At 38.9% G+C, this 21,840-nt stretch overlaps 1 protein-coding gene across 1 annotated transcript in view; it reads right to left on the bottom strand.

Annotated features, from left to right (window-relative positions):
* MYO1E (myosin IE) overlaps positions 1–21,840 on the bottom strand; it is a 226,980-nt gene that overhangs the window by 52,513 nt on the left and 152,627 nt on the right. Inside the window, exons 17-19 of the mRNA XM_072615613.1 lie at positions 17,916–18,022; positions 8,301–8,399; positions 3,220–3,364 (exon numbers count right to left, since the gene is read on the bottom strand). Coding sequence (XP_072471714.1) covers positions 3,220–3,364; positions 8,301–8,399; positions 17,916–18,022 — 351 coding nt within the window. The remainder of the gene's footprint in view (positions 1–3,219; positions 3,365–8,300; positions 8,400–17,915; positions 18,023–21,840) is intronic.

Genomic DNA, 21,840 nt, shown 5'->3' with positions numbered 1-21,840 from the left:
AATATGGACACAGGCAACATGAGGAGCAAGGAAACAATAATAGCTGGGGAGTTCAGAGAACTGTATGTGGTTCCATATGAGCTGACCCTTGAATGAAGATAAAGATTCTAAGATGGGGAAGTGAGGGACTTCTTTCACGGAAGCTACATACATCAGTACCTCAATGGATCTGGGATTTCATCAATGTGGATGTTTCCTCCAATGGTATAGAATACAACCCATTATGACTTTTCATCCCACACAACTCTTGTCCATATTTTACTCCCTTTATACTTTAGCTGGGTGGTATAGTGGAGAGAGGACTGGGCTTAGAATCAGGAAGACCTGAGTTTTAACTCCAGCTTAGGACACTTAACAGCTGTGTGACCTTGGGCAGGTCACTTCATATCGGTTTGCCTCAGTTTCCTCATTTGTAAAATGGGGAAAATAATCACACCTACTTCCCAGGGCTGTTGTGAGGATCAAATGAGATAATAATTGTGGTTTAGCATAGTGTCTGGAAAATAGCAAATGCTATATAAATGTTGGTTATTATTTTTGTTTTTTATGTTCACAGTCTATCTCCCACTGGAATGTGATTTTTTTGAGGGCAGATATCATGTTTTTACCTTTCTTTGTATCCCCAGCACTAAGCACAGAGTCTGGCATGCTATTAACACCTAGAGCTTAACTGTTAGATTAACTGCTGATTGACTGATTGATGCGTTCTGATAAATCCCCAGTGGGAGTACACCCAATGTTCTAGAACTTGTCTCCAGAACTCTTTTAACATTTAACAACAGAAAACACTGGTATCCCCTACTCTCACTATGTGATCAGCCCAACTCATTTCCTAGTCATACATCTTTCTTGATGACATCTTGTAGTTTTCCCTTGGTACTATGTTACAGTCTTCTACCCACATACAACACTCCAATGTCCATTGGGTGACCCCAAGTTTTAATTCTTCAGAGAATGTCATATTCTATGACTCATGGCCACGAAGCATTACTGAAAGAATATTGATTTTTAAAAGGCACATCTTTGTTGCAGAGAGAAGAATGAAGTCATTAAAAGCATTGCAAAATTTACCAAAAGCAATCTAGCTTGCTCTCTTCTGCCTGCCCAAAGTCAATGAACAGCATTGTATAATGATGGATAAGTTCTATGGATGTCCCATTGAATTATATCATAGTGTGTACAACAGGCATTTTCTATTCACAGGGTTTTTCATGCACAAACAGTGCTTTTAAAAGCAATTATGGATCTTATTTAAAATGTTCTAGGGTGTGGTAAAACATTATTGGCAAACAGGAAGATACAGAGGGAATTTGCTGTCTATAGCAAAGCCCCTCTTTTATTTGGACCCTTCCTTCAACCTCCCCCTTGACATGTTTGGAAGACTCTTCTTTGTGAGTTCAAATCTGGTCTCAGGTACTTACTATAGATGTGTAACCCTGGGCAAGTCACTTAATCCTGTTTGCCTCAGTTTCCTCAACTATAAAATGATATGGAGAAGGAAATATAAAGCCATCCTAATATCTTTGCCATGAAAACTTCAGATGGCATCATGAAGAGTTGGGACACAACAAGAAGATCCCTGACAGTTTTACATTCTCTCATGCTATGGTTTAAAAACAGGCTATGTTCCCTTTCAGTTTGCTCTCATTAGGCTCTTTCCTCACCTCAGATTCTTTTTCTAGGTCTTTTCCTTTATTATGTGTAACTGAACCCTTCCCAAGTTCATGTTCTTTTTAGGTGTAAAGCACAGAAAAGAACCTCTGATATCCTAGTAAGAATTTCATGACAAAATATAATAATATTAAATTTCCACATAATTTTTATATGCTTTTATCCAAAGTCTAATTGGTCCAATCCATGATGCAAACACTATTCCTTAGTCTGCTTTTCTGGGCTAGGAATAGGTTTCTGTTCTAGTCTTTATCCTCTCCTTGGAGAAATTGAGGATATTTCCTACCTACAAAAGCCTTTAGTAAATTAGTTAGGGCAGCCTTCTCTAAGATAGCACCTAGAACTAGCACCAAGTAAATGCCTAATAAACGCTTATTCACTTGATATCAGTTTGTCTCATGCTTAGCCATGCTTGCAACAAGTTACTCAGTTTTGTCTCACCATTCTATTCTGATGGACCCTGTGAAAACTGTTGCCTCTGATTTCTAGTCTAGCCTGGTAACAAATTTAACAAAATCTGTTGGTCTCTTTAGAAGGGGATCTTGCAGCTCATGGGGGTGCATTAGAGGGTCCTGGGGCCAAACTGTTTGAATTTTGTCACTTACAAATCTTCCAACTGAGAAATGATTTATTCATTTCAAAGTTGCCCTTTATAACTCCGTGACCATGTTGGGCTTTCCCCCACAGTGGGTAATTTTACATGCCAGTCTCTCACATAGAGCTAACTTCCTCATTAGAAAAGACAGAATTCTCTAACTTGGTACACTGAGGTCTGACAAGTGTGAGAACTACAAGACATTTCTGCTTGACTATGTTATTTGCATAATTAGTATTTCTACCCACCTTCTCATAAATGCTTCTAGCCTATGTTTTTTGTTCCCCCATTTATTAAAAAAACAAATATTTAGTAAGTGCCTACTATGTGGTGCCAGGCACTGTGCCAGGTCCTGGGGATACAAAGGAAAAAACCAGTTTTTCCCTCAGAGAGCTTATCAGGAAAAGAGAAATATTTTTGCACACAAGTTAAAAAATAACATACAAAAAGTAAAATCAAAGAAAATTTAGTGGGGGCCATGAGGGATGGACCTTAGCAGGGAGGAGGAGATGGCATTGGCAAAGATCTCATGTAGGAGATAGCATCTGAACTGACCTCTGACAGAAGACTCACAATGATTTAACAGCAAAGTGCGCCCTCCCTCCACAACTTTTTAAGAAGTCATTCAAAGATGCACTTTGTGTGCTTCCAGAGTATAAGCATATTACTTATCAATAACCATCCTTTTTTCTAAGGGTTCTTCCCTCTTTCCCATATTGACATGTTGAGATAGTTCCGTGTACCTTAAATTCTTTAACCTATGTGAATACATTAATGTCTAAGTATCCAATACTTTGCTCAGCCTTCTGGGAAGAGGCACAGATATGTGCCAAGATGTGTGAGTACCACATTCAATGATTTAGTGGTCATTTGGATTTCCACAATTCCTTTTCCCTGGTTGACTAAGAGGTCCTTCCCCATCGGACATGACATGCTCAACAATACATACTTACAGATTCAGGGGCTTTGATGAAGACTTTATTTCTTCCAAGTTGGAACTGATCAGCATCCATGTTGACTGACTGCAGCAGGTGGAGGACACCTTGTTTCTCATCCCCTTTCCATGATGGCCATGTTGCTTTGGTCAGAATGGCATATCTGAGGCAATTGAAGAGAAAGAACTCAGAATTTTACAGGCTTCCCCAAAAGAAGAAGGGCAGAATTCTTGCTCCAAATGTTCCCAGGGCCCAATGGTGATTGCTATGACAAGAACTGCTGAGAGACTTGGAAGTCCATCGGAATGGTTGGGAAAATGCTTACCTACAGCATGTATAGCAAGCACTTTGTTGAAATAACTATTAATTTTAGGTCTACACATCTCCTTCTTATCTGCACATTTCTTTCTTGAGTCTCTGAAATCTAGCTTTTATCCCCCCTCCCCCCCAACAATGACACTCTTAAAGCACCAGCAAGGAATGTTTTGGGAGGGCAAAACTAAAAGCCTCTCTCTCCTTTTGCCCCTCCCTCTTCCTTTTCTTCCAGCTGTGGGTATCTGCAAAGGTGCCATCTTGGTCCTCCATTTTTCTTGCCCTATGGTCACTTACTGAATCTCCTTCTTCCCTTACTCCCCTCCCCGAGCCCCTGCCACAGACTTTCACATGAATGAAGATGATTTCCAAATTATCTCCAGTTCTAACCCCTCTCTCATTATCTGTGTTCCACTTCATTGTGTCCAACTATTTACAGAATATCTTCACTTGAATAACCCCAGATCAGTCTTTCCAAAACAACACCTTTATGATATTCCCCTGTCCAAAACTCTACGACAACTCCTCACTGCCCATTACATTAAGCGCCGATTCCTGTACTTAACATGTGGGTTTCTCCATACTCTGGTGCTAACTTTCCAACCCAAGCTTACTTCAACACTTCTCTAATCCATACTGCTTCTAAGAAATGGATTTCTCAAGAGGAAATATTACTAGGCACTACTTAATAAGACACTATTTTCAAATGGCAAGTGAATTTGTGGTATGCATAGTTGTTGCCTCACTGTTTTAAAAATACTCCAAAAATTTGTTTTCTTCAATAGAGCAAACATTTTCCTGTGTCTAGTCTGATCTAAACTATTAAATTATTTGGCAAAATTTTGTGAGATTCAAAAGTAAATTCCATCCTCCTCAGGCCCAGACGATCCTGAATCCTGCCCAAGCCAATAGAAGTCTGGGTAATGAGACGTCCATGCTTATGGCTCTCAACTCCCTTCTTCATATTTGAAGTCCTCCACTTTGCTTTTCTATAAATCTTATTTAAAGCATCTGTAAAATGTGCTAATGGCTTTCTCTGCGGTTCTTGTATTTTAGGGGTACGGTAACAGGCATCCCACCTGTTAGTTTTCATTTGTGAAATATTACCGCTTCATCTCCTTTTCCAGGCATACATATTCGTGATGTCCTTCATGCCCCATTAGTGTAAGTTATACATAGCTTATTTACACCCACTTTATTTCCATTGCCCCTTGGGTTACCTGCAATTTCAGTTCTCATGAGATGGTGGCAAGTTATGATTCAAAGCCGACCAGCAATACTGCTGTTATTAGCAGGGCCTTTGTAACTATAAGCAGCTTGGGATCATTTAAAGTACCATGTAATTTCTAAAATGGCATCAGATAAGGGGATAACCATTTATTAGGCAATTACTTATGTTCCAGGCACTATGCTAAGCACTTTACAAAAATCTCTTCTTCTCATTCAATTCTGGCCTTATGCTGTTTTTTGCAAAGATTTTAGCATATTTCCAAGATCTCTCTCTCCTTCCTTTTTTATCTCCATTTATATATCTATAAATCATCTATCTATTCCATGAGTTTATTCCAACAGAAACCCAAGGGCTGTTCATTCAAACACAGGCTGCTACTTGAGCAAGACACAGATTATAGATCAGAGCTAGAAGGTTCCTTAGTCCAGTTGTCTCATTTTATATTTGAGGAGACTGAAGATAAGAGAGGATAGATCACTTGGTCAATTTTCTATGATGATGTTAAAGAATCATAGATAATTAGAGCTAAAGGATCTTAGGGCTCTAGCATCGAAGGTTCAGAGATAGAAGGGAACAGATCACTTTTTTAGGCTCAGGCAAGTTAAGTGACTAGCCCAGTGGGAAGATCTATTTTAATTTTCTCTGAAGATGAAGATTGGTCTTGATTGATCATTATAATTGGGCAGCATTTGGCTTAACTTCAGTATTCTTTTCATTTACATTACAAACAATTATAATAATGTATATGAAAATACCCAAATTAAGCCAAATGCTACCCAATTGTAATGACCAATCAAGATATTAGATACCACTGCCCACATCTGAACTCTTCCACTTTGGTATGCAATATTCTGTGTGAGAAAGTAGCAATGTTACTTAGTAGCAGCAAAAAACTAGAAACATAATTGGTGCCCATCAACTGGGGAATGCTTGAAAAAACTTGTGGTATACGAATAACTGAGCATTTCATGCAAAAATGTCATCATGGTTTATTTGATAGAGATGGTAGCAGATTATATTAGGAGCATACTGTGTTGATGGTAGATTTTCTGACTCACAGCGGTACTGCCTCTGGCCTTATTTGTGATTTTACAAGATTTAGTAGTGAGAACTCATTCTTTTTATTCTAATTCCAACAGCAACAACAAAAATTTTTTTAAGAACCTACTATGTGTAGATCACTGTACTAGGTCTAGACAAGTAATGTCTACCTCATATTCTAGATGAGCTAGTTGGATTTTCTGTTCAATAAAGCAGTTATCACTATATAAAATCCAAACATTTGTACTTTGTACATATTATGTATATCTGGTGTGTCTTCAACCATCCATTTCCCAAGTGGTCATTTATAGGAAGGCACCACTGTGTGGTTACTGTTATTTCACTCAAAGATTGAAAGATACAATCTCCATCCTCCCTGCCCTTTTTTAATTTTAAACCTCAACTGACATTTTATGCTAGATATTCTTGGTCATCTTGCCAGGCAGTCCTGAACATATGATACCAAAAATAGAACACTAGCCCAACAGGAAAAATGGTCTTCTAGGAAGTATGGGGTTTCAAAGGCTGGAGCTGAGCCTCTCCAGAGACTAGAGTTCCCTATTACACCACATCTTTAGTTCGTGCTTCCAGGTCACTAGAACTGATTATCTGGAACTCTATCCAGGAGAATACAATTGTTCCAGGGTCAGAACACGGGCTACATTACAAGGTACAGTAAGAGATGAGACTGGATACTCAAAGTGTGATGAAAACTCACATTAGATTCACTTAGGGTAGAGGTCATACTGAATTAAAGTCTGAACTATAGAATAACTTTAAAAAAGAACTGTAGTTTTATTCTTATGTGCAACCTGACAAAGTAGAATATCTGTCAAATCTGAGATAATAGAGATAACTGTTTGTAATTAGGGCATCAACTACCTTACATATGAGTTCTTTAGTGGCTTCCCTGGATTCCTTCAAGTCCCAGCTAAAATCCTACCTTCTACAAGGAGCCTTTCCCAGGCCCTCTTGGTTTTAGTACCTTCCCTCTGTGGGATTATTTCCTACTTAACTTGTATATAGTTTGTTTGTATGTTTTCTCTCTCCCATGTCCGGATTTTATATAGCTGCTTAATTGAGCAGGAAATTCAAGTAGCTCATCTAGAATATGAGGTAGACACTATATCTTGTCTAGGCTCAGTACAGTGATCTATATATAGTAGGCGCTTAAAAATTTTTTTGTTGTTATCAGATTCTAGTGTGGGATCTGCCCACTGACTAGCAGTATAACCTTGGACAAGTCACTTGACTTCCTTGGGCCTAAACAAATGATCTGTTCCCTTCTAGCTCTGAATCTATGGTGCCAGAGCTCTGAGATCCTTCAGCTCTAATAATCTATGATTCTTTAACATTCTCATGGATCAACTCCTCATCCCCAGTAAAGTGCTCATTCTAACATGCCATTGGTTTTGTACAAATGTGAAATAACCAGCATGAATTTAAAAGGTTTTCTGATCCAGCAATATTGCTTCTAGGGCTGTATCACAAAAATGGAAAAAGGTCCCACATGTACAAAAATATCTATAGCAGCTCTTTTTGTGGTGGCCAAGAACTGGAAATTGAGGGGATGTCCATCAACTGGGGAATGGCTGAACAAGCTGTGGTACATGAATGTAATGGAATACTATTGTGCTATAAGAAATGATGAACAGGCAGACTTCAGAAAAACCTGGAAAGACTTATATGAACTGATGCAGAGTGAAGTGAGCAGAACCAGGAGAACATTGTAGACAGTAATAACCACAGAGTGTGAGGACTGTCTCTGGTAGACTTAGCCCTTCACAGCAATGCAAGAACCTGAAACATTCCCAAAGGACTTGAGGCAAAATGCCATCCACATCCAGAGAAAGAACTATAGAATCGGAATGCAGAAGGAAGCAGACTGTTTTCTCTTTTGTTATGTTTTGTTTTGGTTTTTCTCATGGTTTCTCCCATTCGTTTTAATTTTTTATGCAACGTGACTAATGTGAAAATGTGTTTAATAAGAATGTATGTGTAGAGCTCATATAAGATTGCATTCTGTCTTATGGAGGAAGGGAGAGAAAATTTAAAACTTGTTGAAGTGATTATTGAAAACTGAAAACAAATAAATTAATTAAATAAAAAAAAGACAAAGAAAAAAATAAAAGATTTTATGGTGTATATGAAGTAACTCCACATTAGATGGTAAGTTCCATGGAGGAAGGGACTCTCTTTTGCCTTTCTTTACATAGTACCTGGCACATAGTAAGCACTTAATAAATGCTTACAGACTATTGAAAAACTTCAAGTAGGCTAAACATTCCTTTGAAACCTTGTTTATACTGTTAACTTGAAAGGTAAACACTATTCCCATTCATAGTACAAAGTCACACCAGCATAGCTAGGGTACCAATTACAATGAACTCCAAATTTATGATGCTTTAGCATTACAATCTACAGGACACAGTAAGTGTCCCTATTTTAGCAAAACTTTAGCATCCCATTGCAAAACTCTGTCAGAGAATGGACAGGGATGTCACTTGTTCATTACCTCTGTAAGAATTTCTGGAAGACTCGTCGATAGGCATAACCAGCTCTTCTGACCCGAATATTTTCTTTCAATCCCAGGTATTCCACTTGATGTTTTACCCTGTAAGAAGTAAAAGCACATCAAGAGATTTAAAGTGAAATAAAATCTGAAGGTTTGTATTTCTTGATGATTATTTCCCTTCCATAATAGAATTCTAACTCACAAATGGAAGAAACCATGTTGAGACACTGAAGAATGTCTACTTCTGTGCCTGTTTAGGCCAACAAGAATGATATATACATATAGATAAATCTAATTAATTATATAATAGAATTTTTTTCTCATCTTCTGAGCTATAACAAAAAGCACCATATAAATGTGAGCTTTTGTAGGTTGCACTCTGCAATTTCAATGTGGTAAGTTTCCCAATGCAGAAACTCCTGATGCAAATTGCAAATTTTTCCGTAGATTAGAGTGTTGTTTGGGGTGATGTTAATTGATTTGCTTATGGTCCCACAGCTACTATGTGTCAGACTCTAGACTTGAACCCAGGTTTTTCTTTCTTCCCTCTCTGTCCTAGATGCTCTTCTAATGATTTTCCTAAAGTATAGGTTTGATTATCACCTCCCTACTCAACAAATCCCTTTTTATCTCAACCCATCACTTATAGGATCAAATTTAAAATGCTATTTGGCATTCAAACTGCAGCCTAACCATGCTGTCCTCTCATCATTTTGTTTTATTTTTCCATCACATCTACCTCTTTGTGATTCCATCTGGGGTTTTCCTGGCAAAAACTGGAGTTGTTTGCCATTTCCTTCTCCATCTCATTTTATAGATGAGAACTGAGGCAAGCAGGGTTATGTGACTTGCCCAAGGTCACACAGCTAGTTAAGTGTCTGAGGCCAGATTTGAACTCTTCTTGACTATAGGTTCAGCACTCTCTACACTACACCATCTACTTGCCCTTCCTTTCCAGTATTCTTACATCTTACTCCTCAATATGTACTTTTTGATCCACTGACAAGACACAATCTCTCCCAACTCTAGGTATTTTCAGTGACTGTCCCCCATACCTGGAATGTTCTCCCTCCTCATCTCTATCTCCTGGCTTCTTTCAAGTCTCAGCAAAAACACCACCTTCTATAGGAAGCCTTTCTCAACTCCATTTAATTCTAGTGTCTTCCCTCTTATTTACCTCCTGTCTCTTGCCTTTTTTTGTATGCCCAGTGCCTCACACATGGTAGGTACTCAATAAATCCTTACTGACTCTCCTCTTCTATCTCTACAATCTCTCTTGCAGTGATCTCAGATCTGTCTCCATATCTAGCACATCTCTTTCTTGAGCTATAGTCCCTCGTCTCCAATAGCACATCCCTTAGGCATCTCAAGCTTTATATACTCTGTATCCAAAATAGAAGTTATTCTTATCTCCACCCCCCAAACCCTCCTCCTTAATTTTTCTGTTTCTATCAACGACACCCACATTCTTCCAATCACAACCTTAGAGTCATCCTCGACTCCACGGTGACTCCCTCTTCTTCAGTTGATGGGTTTCATTGACTCTATCTTCACAATCTCTTTTGCATCTGTCCCTTTCTCCACTCATACCATCACTACCGAGGGCCTCATCTTCTCTTACCCCATTGGTCTCCTTGCCTCTAACCTCTTCCCTTTTCAATCTCTTCCATATAGCTAGCAAAACAACACTCTTAAAAGTACAGGGCTGAACACGTTACTTGACTGCTTAGGAAGATTCAGAGGCTCTCCATTGTCTTTAGGATAAAACTCAAAATCTTCTATGTAGCTTTTAAATCCCTTCACAATCTGCTCTAGCCTATCATTCTAAGCCAATTGATCACACATCATTATTTCTAATATGCTCTATGCTCTTATCAAACTGATGTCTTTGTTGTCCACTATACATGCTGTGCCCCATGCCATCTTTCCCTCTTCTGCCTTCCAAGGCCCAGTTCAAAGGCCACATCCTTCAGGAGGCCTTTCGAGACACCCTAAGCAGTAAACGTCTCCCTCAAAATCAGTATATATTTTGTTTATATGTATTCTGTACTAATTTATCTATGCTATATATCTCTCCCTCCCTAATCCCCAACCTCAGAATACACATTCCTTGAGGCTAGAGACTGTCTCTTGAGAGTATTTGTTTTCTAGCCCCTAGCATAGTGCTTGTGGATTGGCTCCTAATTCCAGGTCTAGCCATCTATTTACTCTACCACAACACAACTTTTCTTGTGACAAATGAGACAATAGTTATAAAACACTTCACAAATGTTAAAGCGCTACGTTAATGTCAGTTAAATATTATTAGTATTGTATGGATGGAGATAGATGCCTTTGACTTCAGTCGAAAGATTTCGAACCCAGAATATAAGTTCTTTTTCTGTTTTCTTAACTGAAGTTTAATTTTGATGCAAGTCTGAGGAGACTGTAGCTTTTGGCTACCATCTAAATTTAGAAGAAGGCTAATAAAAGCTCTTAACTACAAATGCCCACACAAAGTACTTGTGACCAATGAAACACTCAAACATCTTTGTTCTGCAAAAGCTTTTTTTAGTAACTCTTATTTTTCTTTTTGTCAGTACACAGCACTAAAGTAGCAATGTATTTTGGAGCATGCATGGAATATAATGGATGCTGAGAAAATCATCCTAGAATCTACCACCTAGTGTTCCACTGGGTAAACTAAGACTATTTTTAATAGGATAATAATTTCTCACGACTTGTGTATACACACAGTTGGAAATACCTAAATCATTTCTGTTGCTAATTATATTAGAAGTTGCTGAGGACGAGATGAGAAGAAACAAAGGCACAATCCAATGTATATCAATGACTAAGTTTATTAATCAATCAATTGATAAACATTTATTAAACACCTAACTGCATGCCAGGAAGTATACTTAGAACTTATTATAAAAAAGAAACAATACCTACTTTCCAGGAATTTTCAGTCTAATGGGGAAGACAAAATGGGCATATATAAGTATATGCAGAATTCAAGCAAAATGAATGAATACAAGGTTTTTTCCCTAGCAGAAGACCACTCAGACAGTAGATGGAGCATTGTACATGGAGTTGGAAAGACCTGAGTTCAAATCCTGCCTCAGATCTTTACGAGCTGTGTGACAAGTCACTTAGCCTCTGTCTGCCTCAGTTTCCTTAACTGTAAAATGGGGATGGTAACAGTACTTTCTGCATAGGTTGTTGTGAGGATCTAAAGAGACAACATTTGTAAAGTGTTTTGCAAACCTTAAAATGCTTTATGAATGCTAGCTATGGTGATGATGTACAAGCTGGCACTTAAAACTTAGGTCTCAAAAGAAACCAGGGATTTTGAGAAGTGGAGCCAAGGAGGGGATGAATTCCAGGGATGGGAGGCAGCCAAGGCAAAGGCAAGGAGATGGGAGATATGTGCAGAACAGTAAGTACACTAATACGTCCAGATTATAGACTGCATAGAGGGAAATAACAGGAAAGATGTCTGTAAAGGTAAGAAGGATCTGGGTTATGAACAGTGCTGTAGAGGTTTGGAGAGACAGAGGAATACCAATTTGCAAGATCCCTTTCTATTTAATGGTTGGAGATTTTAGAGTTTTTCTTAGGCAGGGGGCTGGGCCACTAAGCTTCTCACTTTGAACACCAATGTACTATCATTTAAGCTAATGACTTTTTGGACCACTGAGATTTTTAGAAGTTAGACACCAGCCCTGGAGTCAGGAGGACCTGAATTCAAACCTGGCCTCAGACTAGCTGTATGACCTTGGCCAATTCTCTTAATCTCAAATGCTTAAAAAAAAAATTAGAGATCGCCTTATTTTATAGATAGTGGAACTGAAACCAAGACAGGTCCAGAGATTTGGCCAAGAGAATAGGAATTAGTGGCAGTGCTAAGACCCACAAGACTCAGGTCTCCTGACTACAAGTCCAGTCCTCGTCCTGGCACTGGCTCTCCTCCCCTGACTGGAGTGTTGTTTACAGCTTAGAATCTCTAGGTGGGGTGGGGAACCTGCAACCAAGGCCACATGTGGCCTTCTAGGTTCTCAAATGTGGCCCTTTGACTGAATCCTAACTTCACAGTACGGCCTCAAGACCCCACCCCTGCTCTTGGTTCTTTAAAGCTCAGTTCAGGTTCCATCCCTCATACTCTCAGACATTAGTACCTCTCCATCAATAATATTAATGTATATATTATATATTACATATATAACATACGTTATATATCACATATTACAATCTGTACATGTGACATTCTCTGGCTAAATTATAAGCTCCTTGAGAGGAGCTAGATACCTAGCACAATGCTTGGCACAAAGTAGTCCCCTAAGAAATGCTCACCTGAGAGCCATCCAATGATATCTATGCAGGTCATTCATAAAACTTAGCCGTTGATAAAGAATGGAGGTGGGAAGGTTTTTCTCAGCACAAATTTTCCATTTAGGGTCTTAATTATGATTACTATTTTCAGTGCTAATAGTTTACATAAAGGGGGCCTCATTTTAAAATGTCCAGGATGAACATTTGAGGAATGTTTGCATATTGAAGAGGCCTCTTAGAAAAAAATGTGTAAACGTGGTTGGCAATAAGACTAAATAGTCAGAACTGTCCAGACAATTCAGAAAAGAAAAAAAAAAAGAACCTACTTTCACCCGAACTATCTGGGTAATGGCAGCTGCATACTCTGACTTTCAAAGGACTCGATTATTCCAATTCAGAGAAAACAAGCTACCATTTTTTTTTCTATCCATTTGCTTTTACAATCAAATTCAACCACATTTTGGGAGGTGGCTCATTTTAATAGGAATTTCATAATTTCCAAATTTAGCTTCACTCTGAGCTTTTAAGTTCAGGAGTTACTATCCAAACATTTAAATGGAGACATTCCTTTGGTATAAATCACAAGTAAAAGGAGAATATATTTTAGTTTTTTAAAGTCCTTTCAAAAAATTCATCATGATTCACTCAAGCAGTCAAGCAATTTCTGTCAGAGAGACAGATCTTTGATAAAACAGATTTGCCAATCACATCTGTGAGGGCACCAGAAATTTGTATCTTTTTGCAGTCAAAGGCAGTCCTATGTCCAACTACCAGCAGTAGCCACACCACCTTCATGGTAAAGATCGGATGTTTAAAAATTATGTTTTCCTGTTTGTCGTTGTGTTTACATCTAGAAGGCCTTGCTAATCCTGCAGCCTTCTTGCCAACATCAGACAGTTTCTAGCAATACCACGTTGTTTCAGACCCTGTGTTGTTTTCTCCTCCAAAGAGGAGTCCTCTCATCAAATCTTCCATTAGCCATTAACCTCAAGTAGGTCAAGGCCTGAGCACTGTGCTATGGCAGCATTTCAAATTTCAGGCCAAGTGGTTTTGCCAGGATCCAAACAAAAACACATTTTTCAAAGAGGAAGAAAAAAACTCAAACCCACAATGCACAAACTGCACACAATTTCTGGTCTAGGTAACAAAGTCCACCAGGAACTAAGCTTTGACTTCGTCCAGACACCCAGCAATGCAAATGCCTTCCGAAGAGTCACTGACATTCAGCAGTGTTGTACCTGCTCACAATTCATAAGTGAGGGAAATTAGACAACCCCAGAGAAGCTGGTGTGCTGGAAAGCTAAATAACTACTTGTTCAATAAATATGGTTTACTTTCCTAAAGGAAGACAGGTCTATGAAGAAGACTCATGGAGCCAATTTAAGCTATAACCTCAGTTGTCCCATTAACTGTGGCTTAACCCACTTTTTAGCCTTTGGAAAGGAAAGTGCTATAGTATCAGGGAATTACAAGATTATTTATTTCTCAGATTCCTTGACTTCTAATTCTATGAGTGTTGGGGTCAACAATGACCTGTGTTTGAGTCATAATTCTGAGGAAGCTACGTGTTACAGTGGATGGTGCTATAAGTATATGTATAATATAAGTAAACTGAATATAAGAGAGTTTTCATTAGGTAGGCAATGGATAAAATACTAGCCCTGGAGACCTGAGGTCAAATCCAGCCTCAGCTATGTGACCATGGGGCAGGTTACCTAACCCCTGCCTGCCTCAGTTTCTTTAACTGTAAAATGTGGATAATAGCCCCCAGGGTTGCTGTGAGGAACAAATGAGATAATATTTGAAAGGCATTTAGCACAGTTCCTCGCCCACAGAAGGCACTAAATAAATGCCTGTTCCCTTAACACTTTTTTTAAACTTGTTCAAGATTTCTATACCTTAAGCAGTTACCTGTTACCTTAACCAGTCTTGTAGTAGAGAGATGATTGAGGGCATGGGATGGACTGTATCAGCCTGGGCATTTCTCTAGCTAGAAATTTTGGATTTAGAATGTTAAATGAATAGAAAATGTTTCTGGCCAACATATCTAAAACATGAGTATATTATTAACATTTTTTCTTTGACAAGTGCCAATGGTGATTATTTTCTTCCCTTCGTCCTCTTCCCATGACCCACCAGGAGAGGGAGAACATAGTTAGAAATGGAGCATGCTGGTGCTAATCCTGCATAAATCCAATGAGGGTAGCAAAGGTGAGTGTGTCGGCTGTCCCATGCTCCAATTCCAGCTCTGCCGCTGTTTAGTTGGACAGTCTTAGGAAGTCACTTGACCTTTTTGAGTGGCATTGTCCCCATCAGCCAAATAAACACATCAAATAATTCTGACTTACCATATTATAGGATTGTTTCAGAGTCAGGTGAGATAATGTATGTAAAGTGCATTATAGCTTCATGTGCAATATAAAAATGTTATTTCCTGGGGCAAGTAAGGATGGGGCAGAAGTAATGTATCCTTATTCTGTATAATGTAGGCTCCAGCCTCACAGTGACTAGAGGAAGGGAATATGGCTGCAAATGACAGATGGAAATTCTCCCATCTTATCTACTCAAGAAATAACCCTAATTTGAGGGGAGAACGTAAAAGATGGAACAAGGCAGAATTTGCTTCCTTTATGTCTCAGGATACCACCATACTAGAAGTCTTTTGGCCTTGAAAAGAACCAGGCTTCATTTTTCAGAAAGGAAAACTCAAAACTGAAGTGGTGGCAAAACCACTTATGTTGTAGAAGAGGCATTGAAAGAGATGTTGCTATTAATAAAGTTATTTACTGTGTAAAGACTGTTAAGCTTTCTAAAACTGATGTTCTCTGTTAATTTGTAATAAGAGGTGGGGGAGGGTGCCATAGATAGGAAATGTCACGTGCACTTTCAGAAGAGATCATTTTATTATTGGCTTTATTTAACTGATTTACTTTGTTATGAGAGACCCCTCATGAAACCATAGTAATCTGTAGGGGTTTATAAAGTAAAGGTTAAAACATATCAATAAAACTGAAAGTAAAAAAAGATTAATTGAATTAAAATAACAAGTGATGCTCTCACAGTTTTCAGGTTATACCCAAAGATAAATTTTTTGATATTGACTTACTGACACTAAGAATGGGTGATCATAGGAGGGACGTGATGGAATTTCCTGTACTGGATAGTTCTTAAAATATGACTAGTTGATTCCCAGATGTTTAGTGTCAGCTTTTTCACAGGGCTATGAATTAGCAATTTGGAAAATTTTAATCCTAGCTGTATTCCTGATTTGTATGTGACCTAGGAGGCAAGCACTTTAAAATATCATGAACTGGACTTGAAGTCAGAAGACCCAGGGTTCATTCCTGGATATGACACTTAAACCTCTCTAAGCCTCCTTTTCTCCATTTATAAAATGAGAGTGTTGGGCTAAATGACCTTTGAGGTCCATTCCAGCCAGGGGCGTGCTGTTAGATATCTAACAACTGGCCTTTGGAAAAGAAAAAAAATACATGCAAGGGACACTTTTAATTTGCATTAACTTTTTTCTCATGATCTTACATCTAGACAGTCAATAAAATCACAAATCAAGCCACAATTTGTAGCATCTGCTGATTTCTGAAGTATAAACACGCTAAAAATTTAGAAATGGGCTCCATTGAGTTATGCCCCCAGCACAACTTTCCTTCCAACTGTATATTCTGTGATTCTCTGAAGCCTTCGTCTCTTTCCTTCTGCCCACCTGCCCTGGTCCAGCCTGGCCTGACAACCAAAGCTGAGTAACAAGTTAAGTGATTTTTAGATTTTGATGTAACACATATGTTGTTTATATGTATCTCTGTGTGTGTGTACACATGTGTTTAATATAATACATAACAGAAGGGGGGACAATAACAGGATTTTCCTTCTTTTCTCCACATTTTTTTCTTTTTCTTTTAATTTATGGAATAAAACAAGCATTTCCATAACATAGTACAATAAAAAAGATGATTGCACACGAAACTGCAAATCTGCCATGTACAACTTGCTATTCCTTCTAAATATACAAAAAAGTTATCATGTAAATTTCTTCCCCCCTACTCCTCCCTAGAGATGGGGGCTCCATGGTCTACTGCAGGTATTCTTAGTGTGGCATCCATTGCACACACACACATACACAAGCATATGTTTAATAAACATTTCAATATAACTGGTTTAATTTATAATCCTACGTATTAAATCATATGAATATATAAATATTATTCTCAGAAGGGCTCCATGTGTTTCACCAGACTGTCGCAGAGGTCTAGGACACAAAAGGGGTTAAGAACCCTTTGTCTACCGGCTGAAGCTGGTGCTTTTCTCTAAGGCTCATCTCCTTTCATATGCCCACTTAGGTTCAGGGTTTTTTCCAGTTGGGGATAATGACTGTATCTCAGAATTACCTCCTAGCACTGTAGTACCCAATCTAGTCTTTTCCATATCCCAAACAGGACAGGTCCCTCGGAGATATTTATGAGGGAGAAGGGTCTGGGTGACTGCAACTATGCATCTGTGTGACACAGGGCTCATTAAGGAGCCAAGGAACTGTGGCGAGGGTCTCTGAATGCCATCTATGTTCCCCATCTCTCCTAGAGCTGTTTCCCCTCTAACACAGCCACTCTTTGAGCATCAATACTTTCCTTGGATGGGGAGAAAGAACATAGAGTATTTTTCCCTTGCTGCTTTTATAAGCAAGCTGATTCATGAGACCAAAAGTAAAGGACAGTCTGCTTTTAAACCTGCTCTCAGAGTCAGTGTGTTTGAGGCAGAGCCTAAGCATTATATGCCACATCCTGTTAATGCCTTCAAGGATCTGAGTACATAAAGAATGCCTACACAGAGCTTTGAACCAAATTTAAAACCTATCACGACCCAGTAGTATTATCCAATTGGAGGAATTTTTGTCTCTGGATTGTGCCCAAAGTGGCCAAAATCAACGATTAATCCAGAGCAGAGTGGCACTGCTATAATTTTCAGAGATGGTGGGAAGACTATACAGATTTAATATAAAAAAAAATTCTCCTCCAAAGCCTATGGGGCATATCTGGGAGCCATTTCAAACCATCTTTGTGGGAAGATGACAGAATGAGTGGAAAGATGAGCATGTTCTCTGACTCTGTTATGATACACCTTTAACCACACTTAAGCAACAATCTCTCTTCTCTCTCTCTCTCTCTCTCTCTCTCTCTCTCTTCCCCTTTTCTCCCCCTCCCTCTCCCTCTCTCTGCAGCAGCAGTCATGGCTCAAAGAAAGCATTGTTTATAGAGGACTCCCTTCCCCCATTCTTTAACTTCACATTACCTGCTTTCCTCCCAGTCGCGGGATTTTTTGGTCTCATTGGGCTTTATGCAGCGAATATAGTGGGGTGTACATTTCATCAGGGTGCTGACGAGGTCATTGGCTTGTTTCTGGGGAGAAAAGGAATGATACTATTTTAGATGCACAGAAGATCACCCATGTATGGCAATTTCATTTCATATTCTTTACAAGGCACCTTTATGGAAATATTGCTGAGGATAAATGTATCAATATAGCTTAAATTTAATAAGACATCTGACTCCGTATTAACAAAATTTATTGATTTTTCTTCTTCTTTTCTGCAACACGTCTAGAGCCTTTGTTGTGATCCTTATACCAAATGTGCTGATTGGAACATCTGTACACTCAAATTTTGCACATTTAAGTCACGAAGACATTTCTAGTGAAGCCAATAAAACCTATTTTCATTTAAAAAACAACCTCGTTCAATGTGACAAATACTTAGCAGATGCCTACTGTGAACAATATTCATTGTACAAGACACTGCAGGAGATACAAAGTGTGCACAAGTGCCTGTCCCTCCCCTCATGTATCTTATAGCACAGTGGGGAAAAAGACCCAGACCCAGATAGCAATGCCAGATAATGACGCAACTGAGAGGGACAAAACATAGTTCCATGTGAGTCCTGAGGGAGAAGTGAATGAATAAATGAATGAAATAATAAGTGAATATCAATAAATGAAATGAATGAATAAATGAAATCAAGAAAGAAAATGAAATCAAGAAAGACCATAGAGGAGGTGATATTTTGGATGGTTTTTAAAGGATGAGTAGAAATTTGACAAAGATGGTGAAGGAAAGCATTCGAGGTATTGAGAACATCTTGAACAATGACTTAGAGGGGGAGAAAGTGCACTTCCAGATTGGCCGAAGGGGATGTAATGGGGAATGGAATAAAATTACATTCAAAAATAGGTTGCTTGCAGTCTGTGGAAAGACTCAAAAGCCAGGAAAAGGAGATTAGACTTCAGTTCACAGGTAGTAGGGATTTACCAAAGATTTCTTAGCATTGGTTGGTTGTTGTCCTTTGTGCTCAGAGAAGACCAAAATGACACAACTAAGTCAGGGTCAAGGCACAGTGTGTCCAACTGGTTGATCAGATCAATTTGAGCTTGGAAGGCTTTACCACAAGTTGGGAACAAATAGTCTACATGAACATTTGGAGTGGAAAATAGTATGGGTAATATTTTAACTAAGACAGAGTTGCACAAAGTCATGGCCTCACTCTGTCTTCCAGAGTCATCAGAATCCAATGGCAAGACACAAGTCAAGTCAAGTGGAGATGGTCCAGGATGCAGTGGATGACCTTGGCATCTCTGAGATGTCTGACCAAGCTCTATGCACTCCATAGTGCCTGCTTCAGGCACCTTCATGACCACTGGGACAAACTGTTCTCATCCATCTATCCCTCCAAGGGAAGTCTTCACATACTTGGGGTAGCCCCCCCCCACCAACTCACCAATGTCAGTTACCCTCAACTTGGTTTATCCTGTCTGCCACACCCCAGTAATCTTAGCATTATATGACCAGATCACATGACAATGCTACTAAGGATAAATGAGTGAGAAGAGAATGGAGGCAAGGAGATGTGTGAGAATGTTTTTTTCAACAACAGAATTTTGCAGCTATTGGGCATGAGAGTTGAGTGAGAAGGAAGATTCACAGGTAACATAGATAACAAGTTTTTAACATGAGAGGGTCATTGATAGAAATAATGAAATGAGAAGGAGAAAGCATGCTTGGGGAAAAGATAAGGTCAGTTTTATATGTCATGAATTTGAGGTATCTGTGACACATCTAGGAAGAGAACAGAGATACAGATTTAGGAGTCATGGGATACCTCACAATTCCTAAGGCAGCATGGTACAGGGCTAGACTTGGAAATTAGGAAGATCAGGGTTCCAAACTTACCTTCTACACTCACTAGAGGTGACAATGGATGAACCCTTGCTAAGACAGAGAGAAAGCTGAAAAAAGTTAAGAAGGCAAATTAATAGAACCTTGGAAGAATAGTTGTGTTAAGTGGCTGAGATGAAGATAACCCAGGAAAGGAGACAGAGAGGTCACATTTAGAGAAGCAGGAACAGAACCAGGAAAGGTTCTCTCGCAATCCAGGGCAAACAATGTCAGAAATTACAGAGAGGATGAGGAAGATGAAGACTGAAAAAAACCTCATTTGATCAGGCTATTTGGAAGTCACTATTGACTTTTTCTTGAGCAGCTTTCGTATAACGTAGGGATAGAAGTTAGAGGGCAAAGGCTTAGGTATAGACAACTTTTTTGGGGGGTGGTGATTGGGGTTAAGTGATTTGCCCAGGGTTATACAGCTAGTGTCTCAGGCTAGATTTGAACTCAGGTCTTCCTGATTCTAGGTCCGATGCACTATTTACTGCATCATCTAGCGGTCCCTTTGGACAACTTCTTAAAAACCATTAGGCAATCAGGGGTTAGAGAGAGATGGATGGGTAGCTAGAGAGACTTAAGCATCCATGATCCTATTATACCATCCATGAAAAACAGTACGTAATTTTTAAAACAGAAAGTGACTTCATCCTTTCCTTTTAAAATATGAAATGCATTCTGGACTCAAATCTAATTCACTTAGAATAATAAAAAAAGAAAAGAGTGAACAACTCCAGAGTTGGTTATTACTAATTTCTCCCTTTGTCTCCCTCCCACCCCTGCCCTTGCTCACTCTTTTTCTGAATGAGGAGATGGACTAGACAGCTTTCAAGTATTGGCTTTGCATTGCAACTTCCACATATTCGCATTAGAAAAATCCAAAATGCCAAAGATGACTTAAGCTTATGGGTCACATGATTCAGAAGGGTGATGATTTGGAGAATACAAAAGGAATTATGTCAGATGGGTGAGACAGTTTTAGGCAGGGTCCAATAATGAAGTGGACAGAGGACAGTCATTCTGATTGAGAAAAATAAGCCAGTTATTTTTATGAGCTAGTAGGTTTCTCTAAGAAAAATCAGCAAATTATAGGTGACAATCCTCCCATGAGGTCAGAAGGAAACTTGAGAGTCTATGTTAGAATCCACTTTTTTTCCAAACACTGCCACAAAGGATTAGGCAGCTAAGTGGCAGAGTGGATAGGGTGCTAGATGTGAAGTCTAGGAAGACCTGAGTTTACATCTGACCAGAGACACTTTGCTAGCTGTGTGACCCTGGATAAGTCACTTAACCTCTTTGGGTTTCCTCATTTGTACATTGATGATAACAAAGCACTTACTTCCCATGGTTGTTGTGAAGATAAAATGAAATGGCATTTGTACAGAGTTTCGAAGGCTAGCTTTTTTTTTTTTTAAGCAGGCCTTCAATTTTCAGCTACACAAATTCATGGCTGCCCACTCTGCACAGAACATTTTACTAGGTACTAAGTATATAGAAAAAAAGGTAAGTTCTTAACCTCCCTTGTCTGAAGGCGGGATAATATCCAAGACAATTTTAACCTGCCTCCCCACCATGTGATTCAGGATGAAGGTTAATTTACAATTGGTGCTATCTTTGTCCATCCAGGGGGTTGTTTGTGATGGTAGCTCAATTTAAGTAAAAAAATGAATTGCTATTATCACAAATAAATGTGGAATTTGTTCTTTGTCACAAAGTAATAGCTAAATGTTAGTTAAAATTCTGAAATGTGGAAAAAAGGTCACCCTATATATCACCTATTAATTCAAAAATTTTAGAATCCCAGATCTAGAATAGGAAGGAACCTCAGGGACTATCTTGCCCAATTTGCTCCTTAAGAAACTGAGACCCTGAGACAGTAAGTGACCCTGAGCCATGGGTCCATCCCTGACCTTGAGTCATGAGGCTATCTCTAAGCTATAATGAGTAGGGTTCTGCCATTTCTTGATTTTCTAGAAGTGGAAGAAATAGAGTAAAAGCAGCCCT

This window comes from Notamacropus eugenii, chromosome 1 (genome assembly GCF_028372415.1).
Source record: "Notamacropus eugenii isolate mMacEug1 chromosome 1, mMacEug1.pri_v2, whole genome shotgun sequence".
NCBI classification, from domain to species: Eukaryota; Metazoa; Chordata; class Mammalia; order Diprotodontia; family Macropodidae; genus Notamacropus; species Notamacropus eugenii.
Note: the sequence above shows the minus strand (reverse complement) of the source record. Positions and strands in the feature narration are given on the sequence as shown.